Source organism: Hippopotamus amphibius, chromosome 3 (assembly GCF_030028045.1).
Source record: "Hippopotamus amphibius kiboko isolate mHipAmp2 chromosome 3, mHipAmp2.hap2, whole genome shotgun sequence".
Lineage (NCBI taxonomy): Eukaryota > Metazoa > Chordata > Mammalia > Artiodactyla > Hippopotamidae > Hippopotamus > Hippopotamus amphibius.
The window spans coordinates 30,101,838-30,129,325 of record NC_080188.1 but is presented as its reverse complement, the minus strand read 5'-3'; the positions used below and the strand labels follow the sequence as shown (position 1 = coordinate 30,129,325).

The following is a 27,488-nucleotide window of genomic DNA, read 5'->3' as shown; positions in this document are numbered from 1 at the left end:
TTAAATTAGTTAATGCACTTAAAACAGTGCCTAGCAGCATAGTAAGCATTCAATCAATGTTAGTTATTGTTGTTATGTATACTCTCCCTTTATTTAACCTGTATATGAGAATTTGTTAGCCCAATATCTAAATAAACTCTCTGTACCTATGATTGACTATCTTAAAAAAAGCCAATAGCTAATTTCTTGTACTTTACAAATACCCATGATAAAGCAAATACCCATATAAAAAGAGAAACTGGCATTGTAAAGCTGTTAATAGTTATTCTTTAAAGTGTTTGATGTGTAATAGCATTACATTCATTGCTCTAAATTATTACTGTATGTGGGGATGGCTTTAAGAATATAGCAATATTCTTATGTAATTTTTTAAAAATTTTATTTATTTATTTATTATTTTTGGGGGGGTACACCAAGTTCAATCATCTGTTTTTATACACATATCCTCGTATTCTTTTTTTTTTTTTTTAACTAGAGAAAAGCGGTTACAGGAATGGAAAGCTCTTAATAAAAAACAAAAATTTGGGGAATTAAGAGAAATTTCTGGAAATCAGTATGTGAATGAAGTCACAAATGCAGAAAAGGATGTGTGGGTTATAATTCACCTGTACAGATCAAGGTAAGTACTGTAGCTTTTTGCAAAAGGCTAGTATACTAATGTTTTAACAGACATATTTTTGGTTTTAATGTTGTATAAGTATATAACAAAGACTAATCAAGAAAAATAAAGTAAATCAACTATACTTCAATTAAAAAAAGTATAGAGTCATTGGCATCAGGGATTAAATTAGGTATTTTAATACATTTTCATGTCTAATTTAAAGAACTTGTCATACTTAGAAAAATAAGTACTCTTTGGCAGTTAATTTTTTAAAAATTCATAGAAAATTTCAAAAATACAGAAAAGTAAAAAGAATGATAAAATGATCACCCTAAATACCAGCCAGGTAGATTCAACAATGAACATTTTGCCATATTTGTATAATTTTGTTTGTATGTGTATGTGTGTGTATTTGTACAACCGTTTCAAAATAAATCACACGATGCTTTACTCAAGTACCTCAGCATGCCTCTTCAAAACATAAGGGTATTTTTCTGTATAACCATAATACCATTTTTCTCACCTAACAAAATTGATAATAATTCCTAATAGAATCTAATACCCAGCCAGTCCTTACTCAAATTTCTCCAACTGACTTCAAAATCTCTTTCATAAATACATGTATTTTTGAATAAGGATCCAATCAAGGGTCATGCAGTGTATTTGGATATATCAGATCTCTTAAGTCACTCATTTTGGGGGGGGAGGGAGCCGTGTCACACGGCTTGTGGGATCTTAGTTCCCTGACTAGATATTGGGGCCATGGCAGTGAAAGCGCCAAATCCTAACCATTGGACTGCTAGGGAATTCCGATCTTAAGTCTCTTTTAAAAGAGTAATTCCCTTGCACTCCCTGCCAGAGGAGCTGCCAGCTCCCATAGTTTCACGCATCTCTCATGGAAACAACCCCTCCAGCTTTTGGTCCCAGCACCTCTGCAGGGGCTCCAAACCAATCAGGAACAGAGGCCATGACAGTAGCCCTCGTGTACTCATCTCATTCTCTGTATAAAAAATTTCTTCTCTCTTAAGATCCTCAGAGGAATTCTGAACAGAGCAACTTAGGCAAATTAGAATGCTGCTGTTAACCACCTCAGCAGTTTCTCAGACAAATTTTAATTGGACACCATGCCTCATACAAGAAGACATTACTTTTACTGTAACTAAAAAGACTGGTAATTAATTTTTTAGTAGTTTAAAGCCTTAAAAAGAATCATTTCCCATTTTACTTATACCACTTATATGGTAAAACCAATGTGTAAATGCTGCTGATTTTCATTCTTCACAAATAGGTATGAGAAATACTGACAATTATAATACTGGGATCTGTGTGTGATAAATGTTATATACCAAAGTGATTCACTGAATGTCTTTTCTGAGATTCATTATGATTAGCAAACTAGATGTTGGTTCTGAATGCTCATACCATAGTATAAAATTTACTTTAATGATTATTTCTAGATAATTAGTTTTGACAAATAATTTTCAAAAATTCATAAAAGAGGTTGAATGTGTTTTAGTCTCATCTAGACTGGTTCAAACTGTTATGCTTTGATGGATTCAGAGGGTAAGAATCTGTTTTTATAATATTTTAAGGATATAATATTTTAATATACATATTAAAATATTTAATATTTTATAATATTTTAAGGATATATGACCTTCTCAGAAGATTCCTGGGGGGCAATATGATAGTTACATAAAATATTAGTTTTCTTGACATTAAGAAAATACAATAATGTGTTGCTACAAAATTAAGAAAATTAATCTATAATCAAATTTATAAAACAGAAAACAATTATTTGTTACACATGTTCTTTAGAAAAGTTTAGTTTTCAATAACTTTTTAATATTATAAATTATAACAAACAAATTTGTGTTTCTAGCTGACTTCTATAAATTTTACAGGAGGGTAAGAGTTTGTTTTTTAACTAGATTCCCAAATGCTGTAATTTTAATATCTCTTTACCATTAAGTTCATATAGGCTCAGCCTGCTTAAGGTACCTTAAAGGGATCTAGTTCACCCTGGGCCAGTGAACCTAGTGACTCAATTTCAGGTCAGCCTTGTTTCTTTTTTTTTTTTTGGCTGTTATGCTTTTAATGGAGAGAGGTACAAAATGCATCAATGCAAGAGAATGTTCTACATACTCATTAGCATAGTGATTAATGTTAATTTAGGGACACACAATGTGTTAAACCTCAAAAACTACAAAGTTTCCTGCAACCTAAGATAACGGAAAGTCTCCTTAAGTTTTTACCCACCACCCAAAGTTCTAAATACTACCTGGGTGAACTAAAAAATAATAGGCTCGTTTCAGCTATGGTTCAAGAATTCTAATGAAGCTGTATGGCAATGACACTGGGACTGTGAAGTTTCCCCAAAAGGGCTCTCTAGATGACCCCATCACAAACTTTAAAAGTATTTCCAATAACACATAGGCAAGTTGAGTGGCTTAATAGTTTAAAAGGCTGGAAAGCAGCTAAGATGTCTCATCTTAGAGAGTCTTAAAACATGGTATAAACACCATTTCTCTCCTACAGAGTAAGTTTTTAAAGCATGGGTATAACTTTAAGGACACTAACAAAACATCAATAGTTTTCATAAAGCTTCAATAAACACCCCAAGGCACAAGTGTTCAAAACAGCCTGTTCACTAAAATGTCACTGCATTATACTTTTAGAGGTATAGGTATGCTATGCTTGCAGTGAGAGGAGATTTAATTTAATCCTAGTTAAAAGCACCAGATGTCAAATTCAGCTTCTACTTACACAGGATGCACCAATAACAGGATAGTGAATAGTTCAAGTACTACGTTTCCAACATGTCTTGCCTTTTGCTTTTTGATTAGTCAGCACTGGGGCTCTTCTGCCTATAGTTCTTCAGAATATCTTGAAAGAGGCTAGGATTACCCTGAATATAGTCTTTAAGCAACGTGGATCCCTTCTGAAAGAGCTTGTCTAGATACTTTAATAATACCATTTACAGAGGGGAATAAAGACAAAACTTGCAATAGCTCAGTTTCTTTCAAAAGAAGAAAAATAATGTGGAATCTGGCATGTAAGCTAAAATGTTTTGTAATTAATGTCAAAAAGTGCCAAGATGGTTAATACATGTTTTGGTAAGGGAAAAATCACTATATAGTTCTATAATCAAGGTGTGTTGATGTATTCTAAAGCTAGTAAACTTACCTAACTTTTTGAATGCCCTTCTTTGGGTGCTTCCCTTGTTGTGGGTTTTCTTCCATTGATGGTGAATTCTTCTGTTTAAGTAATATACAGCATGTTTCACACAAATAATTAACTTTGCCAATAAAGTCAGCCTTGTTTCTGATTTTATTCAATCTTACACCTGTGTCCAAATTCTAATTTTGGGCTTCTGTGTTATTCCTGTACCCAACTCATATTTTGAACCTCAAATATCTTAACTAGGCCCTTAACTTGTTTTCTGATATCAGAGGTCTCCCTTATTTTTTTACAGTTCTTCTGGAGTTCAGTTCTGGCCCTTGAACCCCAACACCAAGTTTGTTCCCCTACTACTTGCTGTCAGACCTGCCTTCAGGCAACTACTTTCTCCGTGCACCACAGTCTATTGAGCCATACTCTCCTAATTCCATACTTTTCCATACTGCCCAATTCCTAATTTCCATAATTCCTAATTCTATACTGCCACCACCAATGCCCACCTGCCCTCTGCCATTAATACGACCCCACCCCATAAATGGGTCATACCACTGACTCAGCTCTCATTCTGATAGTAATTATGAAATTCTTCTAAATTAGATATTTGTGGATTCATTTCATCTATTTGAGGGAAACTAAAACTTATATTTATGTCATTGCTTTGTGTGGAAAACTGAATTAAGTTAGGCAGTACATATTTTTCTAATACTACTTTTAGTATGCCATCCACTAAAATAAAGCAGTATCTAGTTTTGTAACAGGTTATACTTATCAAGATATGTGTGTGTATATATATTCTGAAATGTAAATTAACATATAATGCATTTAATTTGTTTTTTTTTTACTTTTTGTTGCATAAATTGATATGTAACATCACTTAATGTTAAGATAATTTCCAAGGATTTTGTAGATGCTGGAGTTGCAAAGGCACATGAGACATCCGTCTCTGCCATTAAAAATTTCAGTATAGTAGAGGGAGAAAATTAAATGTAATAATATTGTTTAGGTGCTATGACTGAATTCTATACAGAGGAGAGTAAAGGCACTGAAGAGGGAGTAGTAAGTTCTACCCTTGGAGGGTGGAAGTACAGAACTTTATGTGAAATAATTCTTGGTCTTGACCTCAAAAATTAAGATTCCCCAAGTTTACAGGGTTAGAGGAAGTAGACAGACCGAATGGGGGTATTTTAGATAGAGTATACAGCCTGAACAAAAGTACAGAAATAAGAGCTGCCATCTTGCTTTGGAGGACCTTGAGTAACATGGTAGCAGGCAGACAGTAATGCTGGAGAGATAGGCAGGTGCCAGATCACAGAGAAACCTTGAAAGATACACTGAGGAGCCCAGACTTTATTCTGAAGGCAGTGAGGAGCCATTGGAGGATTTTATGATCGAGGAAAGGCCATTTGTTACATGATGAGATTTTCCTGCTGAGCCAACTTTGTCAGTAGAGTCTAGGATGGGTTTGGGGAACCATGACTGGAAACGCAGAGACCACTTAGGACAATCTGATGTTGCTCAGATAAGACAGGAAAGGAGTAAAGCAATGGAGAAAAGAGAGTAGAGGATAGGTATGAGATCGGGAGGTAGAATCAATATAACCTGATTACCTATTAGATGTTGTAGAGGAAAGGGAGATTTTTTGGCTTGAGTGCACTAAGAAAATACAGAAGACAATGCATTATGGTATAGTTTAGATGAAAAAAGCTATAGATGAGCAGCTGATGAGCCAATATCAAAGATTACTAAGTTAATGTATGTTTGTATATGTCAGATGAAAATAAAATATTTAAGTTAAAAATATTTTTGTGTGATTCCCTGCTTTGACTTTTTTACGTTTGGTCCCCCTTTATCCATTTTCCCCACCTCTGGCAGCCACCAATCTGTTCTCTGTATCTATAAGCATTTTCTTTTTTCTTTCTAGATGCCACATATAAGAGAGATCATATGGCATTTGCCTTTCTCTGTCTAACTTATTTCACTTATTATAATACCCTTTAGGTACGTTCATATTGTCCCAAATGGCAAATTTTCACTCTTCCTTATGGCTGAATAATATTCCATTGTATACATACCACAATTTCTTCATCCATTCATCCACGGATGGACACTTAGGTCCTTTCCATATCTATTGTAAATAACCTTGCCGTGGATATGGGGGTGCATGTAAATTCTCAAGTTAGTGTTTCTTTTCTCCAAATAAATAACCAGAGGTGGAATTGCTGGATCATGTGCTGGTTCTATTTTTAATTTTTTGAGGAACCTCTATACTGTTTTCCATAGTGGCTATACCAATTTACATTCCCACCAACAGTGCACAAGGATTCTCTATTCTCCACACCCTTGCCAACGTGTTATTTCCTGTCTTTTTGATAATAGCCATTTTAACAGATGTGAGGTGATATCTCACTGTGGTTTTGATTTGCATTTGCCTGATGATTAATAACGTTGAGTATATTTTCATGTACCTGTTGGCCATCTGTATGTCTTCTTTGGAAAAATGTGTATTCAGATCTTCTGCCCATTTTTAAAGCGGATTGGTTTTTTGCTATTGTGTTGTATGAGTTCTTTGTATAGTTTGATATTAGCTCCTTATCAGACATGATTTGCAAATATTTTCTCCCCTTCAGTAGGTTGCCTTTCATTTTGTTGATAGTTTCTTTTGGTGTGCAGAAGCTTTTTGGTATAATGTAGTCTCATTTATTTTTGCTTTCATTGTTTTTGCTTTTGGTGTCAGATTCAAAAAATCATTACCAAGAGCTATGTCATTGCCTGTGTTCTCTTCTAAGAGTTCTATGGTTTCAGGTCTTACATTCAAGTCTTTAATCCATTTTGAGTTAATTTTTGTGTATGGTGTAAGATAGTGGTCAAGTTTTCATTTTGAGTTAATTTTTATGTATGGTATAAGATAGTATTCAAGATAGTGGCTGTTCAGTTTTCCCAACACCATTTATTGAAGATACTGTCCTTTCCCCATTGTATATTCTTGCCTCCTTTGTCATGAATTAATTAACCATATAAGGTGTGGGTTTATTTCTGGGCTCTCTGTGCTGTTCCATTGATCTTTGTGTCTGTTTTTATGCCAATGCCAAATGTTTTAATTACTATAGCTTTATAATACAGTTTGAAATCAGGAAGCATGATGCCTCCATCTTTGTTGTTCTTTCCCAAGACTGCTTTGGCTATTTGGATTTTTTGTGATTCTATACAAATTTTAGGATTATTTGTTCTATTTCTGTGAAAAATTCCATTGGCATTTTGATAAGGATTGCATTGAATCTGTAGATTGCTTTGGGTGGTATGAACATTTTAACAAAAATAATTTCCAATCCATGGGCACAGAGTATCTTTCATATGTTTGTTTCTTTTTCAGTTTCTTTCATTAATGTCTTATAGTTTTCAACATACAGGTCTTTCACATCCTTGGTTAAGTTTATTCCTAGGTATTTTATTCTTTCTGATGCAGTTATAAATGGGATTGTTTTCTTTTTTTTTTTTTTTTTTTGATTGTTTTCTTTATTTCTCTTTTTTTTGTATTTATTTATTTGTTTATTTATTTAATTGGCTGTGTTGGGTCTTTTTTTGCTGTGCGTGGGCCTTCTTTGGTTGCGCTGAGTGGGGGCTACTCTTCATTGTGGTGCGCGGGCTCCTCATTGCTGTGGCTTCTCTTGTTGCAGAGCACGGGCTCTAGGTGCGTGGGCTTCAGTAGTTGCAGCACATGGGCTCAATAGTTGTGGCTCACGGGCTCTAAAGCGCAGGCTCAATAGCTGTGGTGCCTGGGCTTAGTTGCTCTGCGGCATGTGGGATCTTCCTGGAGCGGGGATCGAACCATGTCCCCTACATTGGCAGGTGGATTCTTAACCACTGAGCCTAGAAAGCCCTATTTCTCTTTATTAGTGTATAGAAACACAGCTGATTTTTGCGCATAGATTTTTTATCCTGCAATGTTACTGAAATCTTTTATTCAGTTTTCTGTTGGGTTTTTTTTTTTTTTTTTTTAGATGGAGTCTTTAGGGTTTTCTACATGTAATATCATGTCATCTGCATATAGTGACAATTTTACTTCTTTTCCTGTTTGGATGCCTTTTATTTATTTATTTTTGTTGCCTAATTGCTCTGGCTAGGACTTACAATATTATGTTGAATAAAAGTGGTAAGAGTGGGCATTCTTGTCTTGTTCCTCATCTTCAGGAAAGGCTTTTAGCTTTTCACTGTTGAGTATGACATAAGCTGTGGGCTTGTCACATGTGGTCTTTACTATGTTGAGGTATGTTCCCTCTATACCCACTTTGTTGAGTTTTTTTGTTTAATTTGTGAAACAAGTTTAGCAAAATATATTGAGGATAAAAGCCAGAAACTGGTAAAAAAAAAAAAGCCAAATTAAAAAATATACAAAGTCTTCCCCCCAATATTGATAAAAACTAGTACATTATCATTGATTTCAGTTTTCAAGGTTTGTTTAAAATGGAGCAAGAACGCAAAAGTACATGGGAAGCAATTTGAGTGCAGAAATCTTTATTCTTCCTCTGTCATTTATATTTGTCTGGCCTACAGTGAACTAAACAGCAATTTTTTTCTTAGTGCTTCACCTTTATGAAGTTTTTCCAAAGCATGCGTTTGATTTTCTTAAGAACTACAGTGATTTTTGTTGTCCCATTTTTATTTGTTTGTTAATTGTAATAAAATATGCAATGGGCATAAAGAGGTGTTAAGGGAAAAAACAGACAAAAGTCCAAAAGGGTTACCACCTGCCTGGGGCATGCAGTATGCTCTGGCATGAGCCACTTAATTAAGAGGGCTTCGACTTCAACTATAGGTGTGACAGGTTTTAGGAGCTGAGAATACCAAGGGGAATAAGATGCTTTTATGGTATAGTACAAGAGGCCAATTAAACATTATATATATATATTTGAAAGGACATATAAAGTGTAGTACAAGAGAAAAAAAGTACTAATTTTGTCTGTTTAAAGAACTTTTCCCTAATTAACACAGTTCACACAAATATTTCTTTCCTCTACACTATAATTTCAAATATGCTCCATATGAATGATGAGTAAATGCATACAAAGGAGAAATACACTTGTATCAAATTTAGTGGTTTTTTTTAAAGAAAATACTGATAAAATACATACATTACTAATAAGAAAAAATATCAAAAAGTACATTAAAAAATAAAAAAATCAAATTGTATGCTTTAAATATATGCAATTTATTGTATGTCAATTGTATCTCGATAAAAGTTCTTAAAGAAAAAATAGACACACACAAAAAAACCCCAACCCACCCCCCCCCCAAAAAAAGAAAATACTGATAAAGAGCAGGGTTTTTTTTGGCTTTTTTTTTTTTTGGTTGAGGGAGGAGGGGAGATGAAGTTCATCAGCTGTTGATATCAGAATGGATAAGATTCCAATGAATGTGTGTAGAATTAGAAAAGGGTCTAGGACATAATTACAAGGAATATCTATGTCTGAGGTATAGACAGATGGAGAAAGTCAAAGGAGTAAAAAGGAAATTAATAGAAAGTGTTATCACAGGATTCAAAAAAGGAGAGCCTTTTAAGAAGGGAAGTGAACAGAATGTAGAGATTTTTTATCTTTTTCATCTGGGCTGTGACCAGAAGGAGAGAGAGTTAGTTATTAGAGGGAGAGAGTGAGAAGGGACTTTTTAAAAAATGTAGTAATTTGAGTATATTTATATAAAGTAGAGAAGGAAAGATTAAGAAAACAGGAAGAGAGAGAAGCAGAATAACAAAAAGAGAAAGGCTCCCCCAGGAAATGTACAAAGTGTGGAATAAGGCAGAGGATTAGCTTTGAAAGAATTTGATAAAGTTGTGAGTGAGTGATAGACTGAGAGAAAAGAGACTAATTAAAGCATGAGTGTGATGAGAGTTAAGTGATAGAGCAGGAAGAATTGTAGGTTTTGGTTACATTTCCAGTAGTAAATTTCTGATGCAGAATAGTTGTGGATGATGGGGAACAGGATGTCAAAGCAAAGGGTAGATGAAATTTATTAGCGTAAAGGAATTCAAGGAAGTTTGAAAATAAGAACTTCGGATGTGATGATCTCACGTGGAAAAAACCCTTGATGAAGAGTTGGGATCCCCTTGTTTCAATTCAGAACTGCTAAGAAGTCCCTAGACGTGTCCTGTTTTTTTCTTTTCCTTTTGCTTTGTTCTCCCCACCCTCCCCCCACCCTGCCCCATGTGCTGTAAACTAGGAACTGGCTCCATTAAATTAATGCTAAATTAGATGTGGTTAGCTTCAGTTAGGCAGCAAATTCCCGCAGTAGCAAGCTTCATTCCCAGGCTCTAACGGTGTTTGTAATAAAAATCAGAGAATTTGGGACTTCTCTGGTGGTCCAGTGGCTAAGGCTTCATGCTCCCAATGAAGGGGGCCCCAGTTTGATTCCTGGTCAGGAAACTAGATCCCCAAAAATGCAACTAAAGATCGTGCATGCTTAACTAAAAGATTCCTCATGCCACCACGAAGATCCTGTGTGCCACTACTAAGACCCAGTGCAGCCAAATAAATAAATATTAAAAACAAAAATCAGAGAACTCTATAGTTCATCAATAGTAAAGATAAACATAGAGAATAACAATTAATATGCTCCGATATTAAAAGAATAGCTAAAGGTATATTTTTGTCGTGGAGATGTTTCACTTATTTTATTAGACTGAGATGAGTAGTCTGCTTTTTAAAGATGTTGTGTGTACTGTTTCTCTTTTTAGCATCCCAATGTGTTTGTTGGTTAACCAGCATCTTAGTCTCCTAGCAAGAAAGTTTCCTGAGACTAAATTTGTTAAAGCCATTGTGAATAGCTGTATTCAACACTACCATGACAATTGTTTACCAACAATTTTTGTTTATAAAAATGGTCAGATAGAAGGCAAATTCATTGGAATTATAGAATGTGGAGGGATAAATCTCAAGCTAGAAGGTAATGATGTTACTTTTCAAATTTGTTTGTAAAAAAAAACTTCTATAAATTAACAAATATCGTGAAAGTTTATTTTCATAAAACATAAGGTTTTTTTCCCCTTGTTTCGAGTTTCTTCTTAGATGCCTCCAGATTAGTTTTCCTACAATAATACTGTCATAACACCCACTTGGTTAAATCCTCAATGGTTCCTTGTTTCAAATACGTTAAAAATTCAGATCATATGCTTGAAAATTTCAGCCCACCTGTCCAATCATACTTCTCAGTGCTTCCTAGTTTCTGTTCCAGCCAGGCTGGTCTTCAACCACTACTCTAGACACACTTAACTCATTTGTGCCTTTATACTTTGTTTCGTGCTCTTTCCCTGTACCCCAAATACCCTACCCTACTTTATTCTTCCATCCAAAACCTATTTCTTCATGGATCTCCTAGGTTTCCATTTATTCTGTTATGTGATTCTGGACCAACCTATAATTTGTCATCAACTTCTCTACTGAATTTCTGTAGCATGTATTCTCTATACAGCTTATTTTGCACTTACCTACATACTGTCAGATTTTGTTGGTTAACCAGCTCTCTTTGAGTTTTGTGTCTCTAACAGGTGCAAGGACTATGCCTACTACTATTTTCTTTTTCATAGTACACAGCACAGGACTATATTTTTACCTTCTTTAATAATGTTGACTTTCTAACCTAGTTCTAAGACCATATTCTTCAGCTAGTCATTTCTTGGAACTGCTTTAGTTCTGTATTATTAAAATCTTTTTCTCAGACCATTGTATTAAAGCCATTGTGAATAGCTGTTTTTAACAGCTTTTCTTTCACTCTCTCATTCCCCTAAAACTGTTTTTGGCCTTACTAAGACCTCCAGTATTTTCATTGTTCCAGAATTTTCCAGTCTCTAAGGCCCCTCCTTGTTTTACTACCTTGTTTTTTCAGCTTGTACCTTATCCTCTAAATTTAAAAACTACATAAGAATAATACAAACAATAGTATAGTAAATATTCATTTAACTATTACCAAAAATAACAAATGTGAACATTTGTTCATCTTTGCTTCAGCTATTTGTTTATTATTGAAATAAACAGTACAGATATTATTGAGGTTGCCTATATTTCCATTCCTAATCCTGTTCTCCTCCCTGCCTCACTAAGTAATCACTATCATGAATTGTATGTTATCTGGCCCATGCTTTTTAAAATTGTTATATTTGAAAAAAATCTTTTTAATTGCTGCAAAATACACATATCATGAAATTTACCATTTTAACCATTTAAAAATATACAATACAGTACTATTAACTATAGTTACTGTGCTATACATTACATACCCAGGACTTAATTTATGAATAAGTTATTTTATTTAATCATTTTTAAGTATATCATTAAGTGACACTAAGTATTGATATATTTTCACTGTTGTGCTACCATCACCATTATCCATCTCTAGAACTCTTTACATCTTGCATAACTAAAACTCTATATCCTTTAACAATAACTCCCTGTTCTCTTCTCCCTCCAGCCCCTGGCAACCACCATTCTGCTTTCTAACTCTGAATTTGACTACTCTCAGTACCTCATATAAATGAATCATACAGTGTTTGTCCTTTTGTGACTGGCTTATTTTACTTGGCATAATGTCCTCAAGGTTAATCCATATTGTAGCATGTGTCAGCATTTCCTTCCTTTCTAAGGCTTTAAGGCTGAATAATATTCCATTGTATGTTGTTATAGCACATTTTGTTTACCCATTAATCTGTTGATGGAAAGATTTGTTGCTTCTGTCTTGTGGCTATTGTGAATAATGCTGCCATGAACATGGACGTGCAAATAATCTGTTCTCGTCCCTGTTTTCAGTTCTTTTGAGTGTATACTCAGAAGTAGCATTGCTGGATCATGTGATAATTCTACTGTAATTTTTTGAGCAACAGCACGCTGTTTTCCATACGGGCAGTACCATCTTGCACTCCCACCAACAATGCACAGGAGTTGTAATTTCTCTACATCCTCACCAACACCTTTATTTTCTGTTTTGTTTTGTTTAAATAGTAACCATCCTAATATATATGAGGTGTTATTCCCCCACTGACTTTTAATATTTCCAGTGTCATTTTTCAGGATAAAAAAAAAATGCTTCAATCTGTTTCTGAAATTTCTGCTCTGTTCCACTGGTCTGTTTGTCTATCTCTGAATCAGTATAGCACTGTGTTAGTTACTGTACCTTTCTAACAATCTAGTTGTCTCTAGTAGGGCAAGTCTTTTTCAAAATTTAATACAAATGTTGGAATTAGTCAAGTTTTGTGAAAAATCATGTTGGTTAGTTATTAGAATTGTATTTATAGATTAATTGTTGGAGACTTGATATCCTAATACTCGTGAATGTTCCTATCAATGAATAAGATAAAGCTTGTCATTTGTTTTGGTATTCTTTCATTTTTTTTGTAATTTTCTTCATAAATATATTTACAGTTGACCCTTGAACAACACAGGGGTTAGGAGCACTGACCCCCATGCAGTTGAAAATACACACATAACTTTACAGTTGGTCCTCTGTATTTGTGGTTCTGCACGTGTGGATTCAACCAACCTTGGATCATGTAGTACTATAATATGCATGTATTGAAAAAATATCCACATGTAGGTGAACCCTTTCAGTTCAAACCTGTGTTGTTCAAGGGTCAATTGTATTACTTTTTGTCATGTAATATGTTTTGTAATTTTCCTCACAAATGGTCTGTTCATCTATACAGTGGTTAGGAATAAATTTAACAAAATAAGGAATTTGCAGGGTTGGGGGATTTTGGTTATCAATTCAATTCTTTTCAGTTTCTTTCTTGAATATGTTTTCATAATTCACATTTTTGTTGAAATTTTCCCACTAAAATTTTCAAATGTATTGGCATACTTTTTTTCTCATAGTAGTCTCATGGCTTTAAAATCTTTATCTTGGTTATGCCCCATGTAAATTCTTTACATTATTTGGTTTTTTTCCTTCACTTGTGATCATTTTTGCCCAAGGTGTATCTATTAGTCTCTTCAAAGAACCAACTTTTGATTTTGTCGTTCACCTCTACTGATTTTGTTTTTCTACTTTTGCTAAGGTCTTTTCTTCATTATATCCCTCTTTCTGCTTTCTTTGGGTTTACTTCATTGTTTTTTTCCCCTAGCTTGTTGATTTGTACTTTCAAGGCACTGTTTTCAGTCATTTTAAAATAAACATTTTAACCATAATTTCTCCTTTTAAGTATAACTTTGCTGTATCCAATGTGTATTTTGATATTGTAGCACTTTCATTGTAATCTAGTTCTAAATATATTGTCATTTCCACACTAATTTTATGAGTTACCTTCTGTTTCATGTAGATGTCCCAAGATTTTTATCTGATTTATTGATGGATTATACATTGCAGAACTTGAATGGAAGCTAGCAGAAGTTGGAGCAATACAGACTGATTTGGAAGAAAACCCCAAAAAAGGCACTGTAGATGTGATGGTATCTTCGATTAGAAACACTTCTATTTATGATGACACTAATAGTTCAAACAGCGATAATGATGATACCAAATAGAAATATTTAATAAATAGCTTTAAAGCATTTATGTATGGAATGTTTTATTTGCCACTGCCTTTATAATCAAAGAGCAGAAAATTTGTAAATAAATTTTTCTTTTTTATATTAGAACTATAGCTTATATGTCATTATAAAAACTTTTGGGTATTTTAGAATATTCATTGCCTCCAACAAAACTAGAATTTGTACTGAACGCTTCATATTTTTCTGTGGTTTATCCTTTTTCCGATCCGTATTGGACAAAAACAAAAATATTACAAGTCCTCTGTGTTGCCTACTCACTTTGAAAGAGGCTTATGAATAAAAGTGATGAAAGAGAACCATGAAGTTTCATTTAATTTACTTCAATAGATATTAAAATCTATTTTTTGGGGGCTTTGAGTGAAAATACTTAAATTTATGACCATGTGCCTTTTCTTTGAAATCTCTTACCTGTTAAAAAAAATTAACCACTCAGTAGAAAAAATGCAATTTAAAGATTCTGGAAAGTACGCAAGAAACATCTCCACTTGTCATTATAGTTTTTCTATTATTAAGTTAGAAAATATTGACTTATTAAGTAGACTCACTAATGGACTATCAAATCATTAGAACTATATGATATATAAGTTTCTAAATCATGAGGAGAAGTGAGAAAAGTATATTGTGAGGCTTACCTATGTTTTAATAGTAATCACAGAAGAATTCATCATGAGAAAATATATATTAGGACATGGAAGAAGACCTGCAGGATGTTTTATCTTGGCTTAATAATTAACACGACTTTTAGGGAAAATGGTGTTAAATCCAACATGTAGTAGTTCAATAACAGATTTTATTCTTCTATTATTTTTGTATTGATGACTCATCATCCTGATTATGGATATTCACTGATATCTGTGAGAGAATCTAGACTGTTTAAATGATTAGATTACAAAAATAAATGGGTGAGAATTGAAGCAGTTTAACACAGAATCAGAAAAGGCTCTTTGCTGTTTTTGGGGGTGAGTTGGGATCATAGAGGCTGCAGAGAATGATGAAGTGGAAGGAAAGTTAAATACAGATTGAGTAAGGTAATGATATTTTATTTCACCAGATAAGGTAAAATCAAATGATCTAACTTTGGAAAGAATTAGGAAGACCCCTTCTGAGATAGCAAAGACTTTTGAAAATATACATATTGAGATGAAGGGAAGGAAAGTCAGGAAGGAAAGTTGGAAATTGCACACAATGGTCTTTATTATAGCTTTATCCACACATATCAGAGACATGATTACCTGTGATGTCCAACTCCTGAAATTCTCTAACGGATGGAAAAATTCCTATTGAGGATAAAACCGTTGTGGAAATTAAAGGAAAAGCCATATTATCATAAAGTTAAAATGTAACTTTAATGCCATCTAATGCATACAAATATACACATTCTTTCCCTTCCAGTTGAAACTGAATGCAAAAAGGTTCCCCTAAATGTAATCTATTTTTAGTAAATCCATATTTGCCTACTTTCTAAGTTAAAATTAACAGAGGAAGTAGTAAAAGTATTTAAGATGTCAATAAAACGATCCATATATATTTTTAGCTCTAAACTCAAATCCACCAGGTGGCAGTAGTTTTTATACACAAGTACAGTTCATGAAAACTTTAACATTTGTAAAATTCATAAAATTATGGCATATTAGGGGTTTTGATTCCAGCCTCAGCCTTTTTCAAATAATGCACACACACAAATATGTTCTTCTAGCAAGTATTCATGCTTGCTAGTACAAGTCAGTACTACTTCACAGCCTACTTCAATTATACATTCTCACTTAAGTAGGGTATAAATAATTGTTAGAATGTGGGGGAATTATTTAATATTTAATATTGTTTCCCATTTTATTGAATGCATTTTTATTTGATGGGATACAAACTTAAAAGGTTTTTTGAAATTGCCAATATTCAAATGTTTTTGACTTAGAAAAATGGATATTTCATATAGCCAACCTAATATTTTTCTCTATTCCTTGCTGCCAACCATGCTTTACTGAAACTCCCTTCCCTACTTTATAATGTCTTATTTGTCAAAGTGTGGTCCTAGAATCAGCAGCATCCCCAGGGAGCTTGTTAGAAATGCAATCTCTGGCCCCATCCCAGGCTAGCTGAATTGGAATTTTTGTTTTAATGAGATCCTTAGGTGATGAAGCTTCACTAGGTAGCAAGTCCCCTAAAGACATCTTGAGCATATTCTTTAACTCTTTTTTCAGGCTTTTGGTTATGAAAAGTCTGTCTGGTTTAAGACTCCAGTCTCAGTTCCCAGCCAAGGTTTCTCTGGCTAACTTGTGACTCAGGAACTCTGAAGATGGCGGAGTTTGTTTCTAGCCAATTATTTCCCTCTCTTTTCAAGGCCCATTCTCTGTGGTGTTGGGGACTGAGAGGGAGATTAGAGAAGAAAGGGATAAGTTTCTCTTAACTGGGTAAATACAATCCATATTGCATCAAAATGTTCACTCTTTAATGGGCACATGGAGTTCTCCTAGAAACTCAGAGGCAGCCTCTCCACTGCACAGTTCCGTGATATGGGAGATCAGTCTGCAGCTCTTTCTCTTTTGATCTCTCTTAGTTCCCACTCCCATAAGTATATCCAGCCTCTTGCTGCTAGAATTTCTTTTAGCCTTAGGTGTCAAGATGGTTCAAACCTGGAGGGCACTTTCTACACAGCATCAATGGACCCCTTAGCAACTTAGACATCCTTGCCATGCCAAATTGTAGGAGTCACGTTACTCCAGCCCACTTCCCGGCCAGCTGTTTCTCTCCAAGTCTCTGTCCTCCACAGTTCATGTAGGTAGATGCAGGGTATCTCAACAAATCTGCAAGGAATGAGATGCCAGTCTCTTCTTAACAGTCACTCCAGTTTCTCTAGCTGATTTTGTTGGAGGCTTGTTCACTTAATTTGGAGTGGGGTGGGGAATAAATGGGAGAGGAAAAGCCACAGTATTCTCCAGGAAGCTCATAAGACATGGCTCCAATGATTCTCTCATTCTCCTCTTCCATGTGTTCTGCTTATATGACTGAAAGTGGGGGGGTTGGAGGTTTTCACCATGTTAGGTCCAGTTTTGTCCTGCTTGCAGTCTTGGCTGAAAGAGTAAGTATCTGGCTCCAAACGTGGGCAGCTATTTAGAGGGTGAGTACTTCATGTTCTTTGTTCCCTATTTTGGACCTCACTCAGCAGCCTCTTATATGGGTGTTAGCTGTATCTGTTATAGTGTTATATATTCTTGTGGGTCTTCAAATACTCAATTACTAACACAGTACTAGTGTTTCACTAACTGTTTTCAGTATCTCTCTCCTTTGTACTTTAATACACATTGCTAAATTTACCTCCTGACAAGACTATAATCTGTCTACATCATAATTTGGAATATAAGAATAATCCTAAAAGTCTTCTAGCATGCTTTAACTTTCATGTCATTCATTCATTCATTCATTCAACTCAGGCATTGAAATGGATGCTGCATGTACAGTGCTGAAAAAAACACACAGTTCTTATCTCCTGGAATTTACCATGTGGTGATGAGGGGTGGGGGAAGATAGTTATTAGATAAGAAAACAAATATCAAAAAAAGCACAGTATTAGAGAATAATTGTGGGGTACTCTTTGGGAAGGGGGCAGTGAAAGGTAGGAAGGAGACCTCTAAAATAGGGTAGTTAGATCTTTGAGACATGAAGATTGAAGAGGAACCGGCCAGGAGAAAAGGTAGGAGGGTGGTCCAGGCAAGGGCACAGCGTGTACCAAAGCCTGAGAATACAGAGAGATTAGCAAGGAACTAGAGGAAGTTTCTGGGTGGAAGTGTAATGCGAAAAGAAGAAAATGGTAGGACATGAGGTTAGAGAGGTAGCAGGGGCTACGTCAAAGAGGTTATTATGGCCACAATTAGGAATTTGGATGTAATGGGAAACAGTAAGGATTTTAAGTAGAAATGTGATTTCATCTATATTTTCAAAAGAATATTCTTGCAGCTCTGTGGAGAATGAACTGAAGGGAACATCCAAGATATGGGAGATATTCAAGAGAAGACATCAGACAGACAATTGGATATGTGTGTTTGGAACCCAAAGAAGAGGTGTAGGCTGGAGTTACAAATTTGTGATTTGTTTCAGCCATTCCTAGGGTTCCAACAACAAATCATAAAAATCTAAAACCACCACCAACATCCTTATCATCTAACCTTTCTGCAGTAGCTTGTAATTTACATTCAATCATCACAATTCTGAGATGCTTTTCTTTCTCACTTTATAAATACCCTGATGCTCAGAGAAATTATTTAACTTGCTCAGTGCCTCTTAGTAAGTATTAGTCAGGATTTAAGCCTAGACTTTTGATTACAAAGTCTATAATATCACCTCATATTATTGACTTCCCTCTATTTTAAAGGATCTAGAAAGGATAAGAGTAATCGACTAAACTACAAAGCATTCTTAAACCCGCCCCCCCCAAAACCTAACAGTATATACCCCATTTTGCATATCAAATTTCCCATGTCCCAATTTACCTTAAACTATAGTGGTAAAACTAGCAATATCAAGGAAAGGATGGAAGAGAGAGGTATTATGAAAGGACAGAAAGGACATAAGGATACAGGAACTAGGGGAAGAAACTGAGCAAGAGATGTAAGAACTACACAAAAAGGAACATTATTAATAGCCAATACTAATATGGGATTTCTTACGTATCAGGTAGTACCATACACACATACACACACACAAGCTATCTACTATATCTTCTCTCAATTTTCCTACGAGATGAGATTATTATCCTCTTTACAGATGAGGAAACTGAAGAACAGAGAAATAATTTACTCAAAGTCATGCAGACATTAAGTAGTGGGGCTGGGATATATCCTGGCATTTAATTCCAAATTTTGTACCCTTAGCCACTACACTATATTGCCTCCATCAAGGCATCAACTGTGGAAGTCAGTTGGGAAGGGAGTTGGAAATGCTTGGTTTAAATTACAGCAAGCTGGACAAGAAAAAATGAACAGAATATTTGAATTACATAAATTGTGTTTGAGGAGAGGATTTAGGTTGGGGAACAATTTAGGGTCTATGAAACTATGAGGCAGGATTTTTGTTTTAGGGAAAAGTGGAATCTGGCAGTTGGAAATGTGATTAAAAATATTTGATACAGTTTTCTTCTTGGAGAGAATATGGGAGGGTAAGTTGTGAACTGAGTCATGGGAAATGTTTGAGTAGTGGCAGAGGACTGAGCACAAAAACGGGATTATCAACAGGTCTTGGTAAATGATTAAATACATGAAGTGAGAGAGGAAGGAGTCAAAGATGAACATGATATGTTCCTAGTGACTAAGAGGACAATGGAACCATTAAAAAGGGCAAAGGTATCTTTGAAGATATGTCTTCTAGATGATGCAGAATATGAGATCACTTTCTCTAGAATAAAATCCAAACATTCACTTCCTAGGTGAAGCATTCAAACCCTTTTTCTTAGTTGAAACCTTCCTTACTAGTATTAATAATCTTGCCTCCTTTCTTGCTACCAGTATGTTGGGATTCGTGATTGCAAGTGACAGAAAATCTCTCATTGGTTTAAGCAATAAATACATGAAAAAATTTATTGAGTAACTTAACTGAAATTTCCAGAATTATCTAGTCCCCAATGGATTCAGGGCATCAAACATGTCTCCAGGCCAAATCTGCATTTTTGAATCTGCTTTCTTCCATGTTGCCTTCTTTCTCAGAATCTGCGAGTGGGAAGATGGCTTCAGGCTCCCATTTTCCAGTCTTAAGTCCACTGGAAAAGAGAGATCACCCTTCTTAGTAAGTCTAGCCTAAGGCAGAGGATTAACTCAAATATGTTTTCCTCTGGAGTCCTGCCCCAGTCTGAGAGTGAAGAGAAGGATGGTTCTCCAAAAGAAATGATCAGAATAGGGAATAAATGCTAAGCAGGAAAAAATGTCTACTAAAATCCTGTCTACTATATGATGACTCCATCATGCTTTCCTACTGTCGACAGAAAAACCCTCAGGTGAATGATTAGGGACCTGAATAAGTTCCTCAATTCTGATGTTCTTTTTCTCGAGTACACTGCAAGAATTTGAAATGTACATGAGATGCACGTTACCTTGAAGGGAGGATTTTATAGTCACAACAGTTGTTTATTTTTTGAAACAAGAAAACGGCTTTTATTTTAATCCAAAGGACATTATTAAAATATGAAAACTGCTAGGAATTAGGGCTGTAAAGATCTCTTTTCCAATAATTTTCAACTACTGAAATATGCTTTCGCTTGTGGACTAAGTGTGTCTTAACCATCAAGGGAAGTAATTTCTCCCTAAGATACGGGGGAAATATTCACACGTTTTTCTAACTTGGGAAACGGTGCAAAATTAGGGTCCTGGTTTATTTCCACTGCATTTCCCATCTTCCTCTATACTGTCACCTAGCCTTTAAGGCCAGGTAAAAAAACTCCAAAGGAGCACATCCGTACCTTCTTTGGCCTCCCTTCTCCAGCCAAGGACTCTCGTCTGGTCTCCCCAGGCCCACCCTCCAATAAGAAGCGACTAAAGCAGTGCACTTCCAGGAGAGAGGAAAGGAAGAGTCTGGAGATCCAGTCACCTTCACAAATCCCCTTTTCCAGTTCCAGGAAACAAAACGCAAGGGATGCCATTGGCGGGGAAAAGAAACGTCTTTCGCCCTCCAACACCCGAAAATTTTTTCCTGGCGTTGGCAAAATGGTTTCCTTTCCAAGAGAGAGAGGGTCCCCTTTTTGGCCTCGGAATCCTTCATACAAGAAACGCTCGTTTTTCTCCTCCTCCTCTTCGCTCCCCGAACCCAGGGTGAAAGCCAGAGCCGCCCTGACCTAAAGCTAACACTCCCGGGTTCGGCCGCACCCTCCGCTGACCAGGCCCCGCCTCCCCTGCTTTCCAGTAACCGGTGCGGGGAAGGGGACTCCGGGGAGATCTGCACGCCCGGCGGGCGGCTGAGGACGGCGCAAACGCGCGGCCCAAGTAAGCGCGAGTCTCCTCCGGCGCCCGGGATCCCCTCTGCAGCTCCGCGCTGACTAACGGGGCAAGTCGCATGCGCACCGAGACGCGCCGGGGAAAGGGAGAGTGAGGGGCGGGGCAAACGCAGAGCACCGGCCGTCGGAGCCCGCGGGGGTCACCGACGACGCATGCGCCGAGAAGGAGCGCAATCACAGACTGGGCTTGCGGCTACCGGTGTAAAAAAGGAAACCCCCGAGACCGAGAGCGCGAAGGAAATCTGGCCGCCGACGCGTGCGCGCTCCCGGTGAGTAGCGCCCCACCGGGTGGGCCTGGGGCCTGACGTCCGCCGGTAGGCTTGCCTGGGAGGCGCATGCGTGCTCCCGGTGCCGGTGGAGGAGGGGAAGAAAGGGAGGGGGCGGAGGAGCGGGAGGCAGTAGCGGTGACTGTTTTGGGGGTGGGTGGGGGGCGCCACTCAGCCCCAGGTGCTGCTGGAGCGGGGAGCCGCGGCGTCTCCGGGGCGCAGCCGGGCTAGTGGTTCCGAGTCACCGCAGCTAGACTCCCGGGTGGGGGAGGGAAGGAGCCGGAGCCGCCGCAAGCCGCACGGTGAGGGCTCGGGGAAGGGGAGGGAGCGGGGGGCGGCGTGTGTGGGGCCGGGGGGCGGCGGCCAGGGGAGGGGCGGCGGCCAGGGGAGGGGCGGGCGGGCGCCCCAGCCCAAGTTTTGCCTGTCGCCCTAGTGTGTCTTCTCTCGGGAGTTGGGGCGGAGGCCCGCCCCGTTTGAGGGGCCCTCCGGGAAAGCTGCCGTTACCTGCGGGGCAGGGGCGGGATTGGGGTGCACGGCGGGGCCGGGTGGCTGGAGCGCGCCCTTGGGCTGGGGCAGAGTCGAGCGGCGGAGCGGCCGGGAAAGCCGGAGACCCGGTGCGGAGCGGGCTTTCGCTGGGGACCCGCTAGGCCTTGTGACCCACTTTATTCCTGTCACAACTCGGGCACGTTTGGAGCGGCGCCCAATGGGGCGCCGGGGCGGCCAGCTCCTCCGGGGAACCCCCGCCCTCCCGGCGCTCGGGCCGCGCGCCGCGGTCCGCGGTCCGCAGTCCGAGCGGTGGCCGCCGCCGCCCGTGGGGCTGGTTGCGTTAGGGGTCGCGGTTCCGGGGCTCGGTCCCCGGGGAGCGCGCGGCTCCGCGCGTCCGACTAGAGCGACTGAGCGGGTTCGAGGGCTCCCCGCGTGGTGTCGGTCTTCCTTCCGTCCACCCGCTCCCTGTCACCCGGGCGGCTGCCTCTTGTAGATGCCTTTCCGCCTGCGAAGCGGGAGTCTCTGCAGCTGGTCCTGGCGCTCTGGCCCCCGGCGTGTAGTTTCCAACGCGTAGCGCCACAGAGCTTATATTCTTGAGTGCGTTTTCGCTGGGGTAGAAGTCGTCCTGTTAGTAGTAAGTGAGCAGAATCCTGAAAGGTGAAAGCCTCGGTCTCTGACCTGGCAAATCAAAGATCGAATCAGGTGGCGGTTTCTTCCTATTAGAATGCCACGCTATACGACTTTAAGGCTATCTAACCTTAAAAAACAAACAAAAACAAACCAATGTTTTCTTTTACAGTGAAAGAAAACCCTAAGAAGTAAAGAAACTTTTACAGTAATTGTTGATTTGGCTATTACGCTGATCCCCCGAATCAAAAAAAGGTAATGTCTCTTGAAGTCTGCATTCTAATTTGTAGCTTCATTTTAAGTGATAAGAGGAGAAGATTATGCGACGTTTTCCCTCTACCTGGTTGAAAAATAAACGTTCTAAAAAGGATATAATTTAGATAATGAGTTGCTTTCTCTCTTAAAATCTTTGGTGGGGGGAGGGAAGAGGAGAAACTAACTCAGGTGTTAAGTAGTTGACTGAATAGAATATCATTAAAGGTTAGCCTGAAGAAGAGAGATGGAAGTTGCGGTAGAACTAGTCATGATCAGCTGTGAAAAGAAGAATGAGGAAGCTTTCTGTGTAATGACATGGAAAGATCTCCAAAATATGTTATAAAGTGAAAAAAACAAAAAACAAAAAAACCCAAGATGTAGGACAGTGTGGATAATGTGCTACTTTGTGTGTTAAGGGGGCACCTTTGGGATAAGAATACAAATTTGTGTTTGTTTTTCTAAGTATAAAGAAACTCTAGGGGGATAGTGGAAAACTAATAGTGGTGGGGGAGAGGGAGAAGTAGCCGGATGGTGGGAAACGACACGTACACTGTATGTCTTTATATTTTAAAATATTTATGACTATGTTATGGATTTATAAACTAGATTAAACAAACATCCTCCTCTCCAAAATAATTTGCTCTCTGGTTTTTGTCTTTTGCTTGTCTTTCTTTCCTAATTTATGGTACTTTTGGCCGTTTTCAGTATGGTTTCTAAATTGTTTATTTTAGCAAAATGAACTAAAATTGAAAGAAAGTTTTGGATAGGTTTGGCTATCTATACTTCAGTTTTTAAGATACTAATGTCACAAATTGAACTCTTAGAGATGTTTACTCTTATTTTACTTTGCTAAAATATATGACATTATTTACATTGGGCATTATGGCTGGATTATGCTGTTTTCAGAGTATAGTTTGTCCTCCCTTCCTTTTTTTCCAGGAATCGTAGTTGTATAAAATTTTACTTTTACTTTTTTTTTAACCCCAAAGTTCTCATGACAAGTAGTTTGAGAATATGAACACTCCATTAAAATGATAATAGAATTGATTGTCCAGGTAGTTTGCTTTTCAAATTGGGAAATGCTATTCTCAAGGCACTCAGACATGAACCTCAGTGACATGTAAATTTGTGTATGTATATAGTACTTCTTATGGATAATTAAATAAAACTGATAGTCAATGATATGTTGGTGCAGAACACTAAACATTTTTTATGACTTATGGATTGCTATAAACAGGATGTAATTTTGGGGGGGAAGGTACTCAAAATCCCTCTGGTGGCTAACATTGTATGATCAAAGTAGTGAATGTTGAGTAGTGGGTGACAGTTGCTATGGGCATTTTCGTTATGTTACCAGCATTCCTGTTTATTTTGTAGGATAGGGTAATTGTGTTATTTCTATCTGATCTGTAGGTCTCTAGTAGCCAGACTTCTGCAAATTACATTTATTTTTCATTTGAATTCTATGTAGGTCTATTCAGCCTTTTTGAAAAAGCAGAATTGCCTTTCAAAATTTTACTTAAAATTTTGTTTTTGAAAAAAAAATTTTTGTTTTTGACATAGAAGTAAATCAATGTTCATGAAAAATTAAAACAATGTATATATAATCAGAAGAAATGCCCTTTGCACACTTCCGCTTTATCTCACATCTCTCCCCAGAGATAACTGCTGTTAACACTGTTATATAACCTTCTAGTTCTTTTTCTGTGCATTTACAAACATAGACTTTTCAGTCTTGAAAATTGAATTATCTTGATTGATTGTCTGCTTTGGCAGTTTGCCTCTGCTGTAGGCTCTGTTACTACCCACAGGAGAGGGAAATGGCCTAGAGTATGTCAGAAAGTTTAACATATAGTATACACTTTAGGACGTTCTCATTTTTTCTCTTGTGAGGGGCTAGTTGGTTTGGGGTACGTTTACAGAGTTTGTATTGAGGTTTTAACTGGTGTGAGCTTTATGTGATGTAGATTGAATTCACCTGTAAGACATGGATTCCATGACTTTTATAGGACTCTTTAGGGTCCACATTCCAGGGTTTTCTTTGGGTTTTGACCTGGTCAGTAGCTCATGGTTTAAATTTTGATCTTACTCTCCTATAAAAAAAAAAAGCCCCTTAGGTTATATCATCCTCTCCTGGTCCTCTGAGGTGAACCTAGGCAGGCTTTGTCCTTAACTAAGAGACATTGATTGACTTGGATGGAATCCAGCTTTTGAAGCAGAAAGGGGAGAAGAGGCATTTTGGTCTGATTTGTATTTTACTGATAGCAGACAAGTTGTATGCATACTTCCACTCAGAGAGAACATTACCTTTCTAATAGTTCCAGCGGTGTTTATTTGTTTTAAACCAAGCTGCAAATAATTACCAAGGCAATTCTTCTTAGGTGATGGAAAGTTGAGTATTGGTCAAGACTCTTTACTTAGCTATGTGAGATACATAGAAAGATGCAGTACAATTGACCCTGCCCTTAGTGGGTTTGAAATCTAGTGTGGTTAAAAGATCATGTGTGTAATGATTATAATACAAGATAGGAAATGATATATTCCAGAAGAAAAACACACAAAGTTTGTAAGGGTAAGACTATTTCCAGCTTTTTATTTTTGTGGGCGTGGAGTTTGGAGGGAGAGTAGATATCTCAACATTTTAAATAGTTAAGAAAGGATAGCACAAACTTACAAAGCTCAAATCTTAGCTCTTAAGGGTTAAGGAGGTAAGGAGTTAAATTGCGTCCTCTTAGCAGGCTCTTAGGAGCACTAAATGATAGTTTATTTTTGTTTTTCACTCTTTTCCACTGGGAAGAACCATTCGATATTTTATTTGATAATTGTAATACAGCCTCCGTTTGTTTTCAGGATTTTAGAAGTAATAGGAGATTTAATTCTGTCAGTTAACTATTATCTACCATCTAACATGTCAAGCAGTGTTAGTATGAAAAGTAAATTGTTTTTTCCTGTAATGTTATTTTTTCCCTCAAAGCATGTATTTAATGTATCGTCTCCCCCACGTTTTTACTTCTGGTGCTGTGTCAAATAAGATAGTTATTTGCGGTACATATTTTAAACTATGAAAGCAAACAACAGTGAAAAATTAGTCAAAGTTCCACAGCAAACTACCTTTTATTGTTTGTGTTTTTTTCCAGTTCTTTGTAGATGCATAGAAGTAAAAAAAAATTTAAAGTGTAGTTTCTTATAGGCATTGTACCAGTGGACGTTGTATTTTCTCCTTTTCTGAGTCTAAAATTCTAGATGGAGTTGTATGATTTATAGAATACTTTTAAGTGTCAGAGCAATTTAATTCTTACTGATTGTAATTGTTATAATGATGTTTATAGGTTGCTTTACAACCATTTGTTACTTATTTTTATAGCTCTGTTAGGTATAACTTCTGTGAATTAGGTGGGTAAGAGATAGCTGTTTTTTTTTACGTTTTTAATTATGTGAATGTTAAATTACCTAAACTCCTCCTAAGTATGGTGTCAGCTTTGAGTTGTTACTTATTTTAGGTGTGTATTTCATAAAGATGTAATTCTACTTATTAAGTCTTAGAAGTCTACAGAGAAAACACTTGTAAAAATAAATTTTTATTTTGTTTTTGCAATTTATAGGATACTGTGTGATTTACCTTTTATTTTTCAGAAATAAAGTTTTCATTTTTATATTAACAAGATCCAATTATAAGACAAAAACTCCCATCTTTTTGCAGTTGACATTTAATTAGATACTTAAAATTTTAATTCCCACCCCAAATAGTAGAAAATGAAAGTACAGATTGATTCATGTTCAAGATTTTGTGTTTAAAAAATAAAGCACAGATGGGTGTTACACCAATGAGGGTTAACCATATACCTAGCTAAAAATTTATCATTTGTATTAAAATGTGGCTGTAATGTAAATAGTTTCTTTCTTTCTTAATCTCTTCCCCCCCAGTTATAAAAGTAGTGTAGCCCTAATGTAGAAATCTTGGGAAACATGTAGAGCATGAATTAAATTTTTAGAATACCACTGGAATTCTCACAACCACGAGATGCCATTGTTAACCTTCTGAAATATCTTCTCCCTGCATTTTGTTTAGCCACTGTATATGTACACTTATAGACATGTGATGTTTACAGAATGGTCTCATAATGTGTCCACTGTTGTGTGAACTGTTCTATTCACTTAACAGTGAATCTTGAACATTTTTATGTCAGTATTTTTCTACAACATTATTATTTTTAATAGCTATGTGGTATCCTCTTTTATGTTTATGTAATAATTTATTTACTGGTCTATTTCTGTTGGATGCAGGTTTTCAGTTTTTGAAATTATAGAAAATGGGACTTCTCTAGCAGTCCAGTGGGTAAGACTCTGCCCTTCCACTGCAGGGGACATGGGTTCGATCCCTGGTCGGGGAAGTAAGATCCCACATGCACAGCATAATAATAAATAAATACTTATAACAAATTATAAAAAATGGACACTTTTAGAAGTGACAGCATTAGTAATTAGGTAGAATTGATACTTGAAAAAATTTCCATAGGAATAGTCTTCAGAAGAGTAAGAATTCAAATAGAATACTGAATTTGTATTAATGT

At 37.0% G+C, this 27,488-nt stretch overlaps 2 protein-coding genes across 9 annotated transcripts in view; both read left to right on the top strand.

Annotated features, from left to right (window-relative positions):
• Positions 1-14,601, top strand: part of PDCL2 (phosducin like 2) — a 28,408-nt gene extending 13,807 nt beyond the window's left edge. Inside the window, exons 4-6 of the mRNA XM_057726912.1 lie at positions 476-619; positions 10,509-10,717; positions 14,126-14,601. Coding sequence (XP_057582895.1) covers positions 476-619; positions 10,509-10,717; positions 14,126-14,283 — 511 coding nt within the window. The 3' untranslated portion in view covers positions 14,284-14,601. The remainder of the gene's footprint in view (positions 1-475; positions 620-10,508; positions 10,718-14,125) is intronic.
• Positions 14,602-21,214: 6,613 nt separating this feature from the next.
• The window catches only part of CLOCK (clock circadian regulator), a 131,486-nt gene continuing 125,212 nt past the window's right edge, over positions 21,215-27,488 (top strand). For 6 of the 8 annotated variants that reach the window (XM_057726667.1, XM_057726666.1, XM_057726671.1 and 3 more), the window contains exons 1-2: positions 21,215-21,552; positions 22,835-22,917. The gene's annotated coding sequence lies outside the window, so the exon portion shown is untranslated. Of the gene's footprint in view, positions 21,553-21,736; positions 21,852-22,834; positions 22,918-27,211; positions 27,254-27,488 lie in introns of those variants that run through there. The other 2 variants (XM_057726665.1, XM_057726669.1) reach the window with 2 other exon arrangements.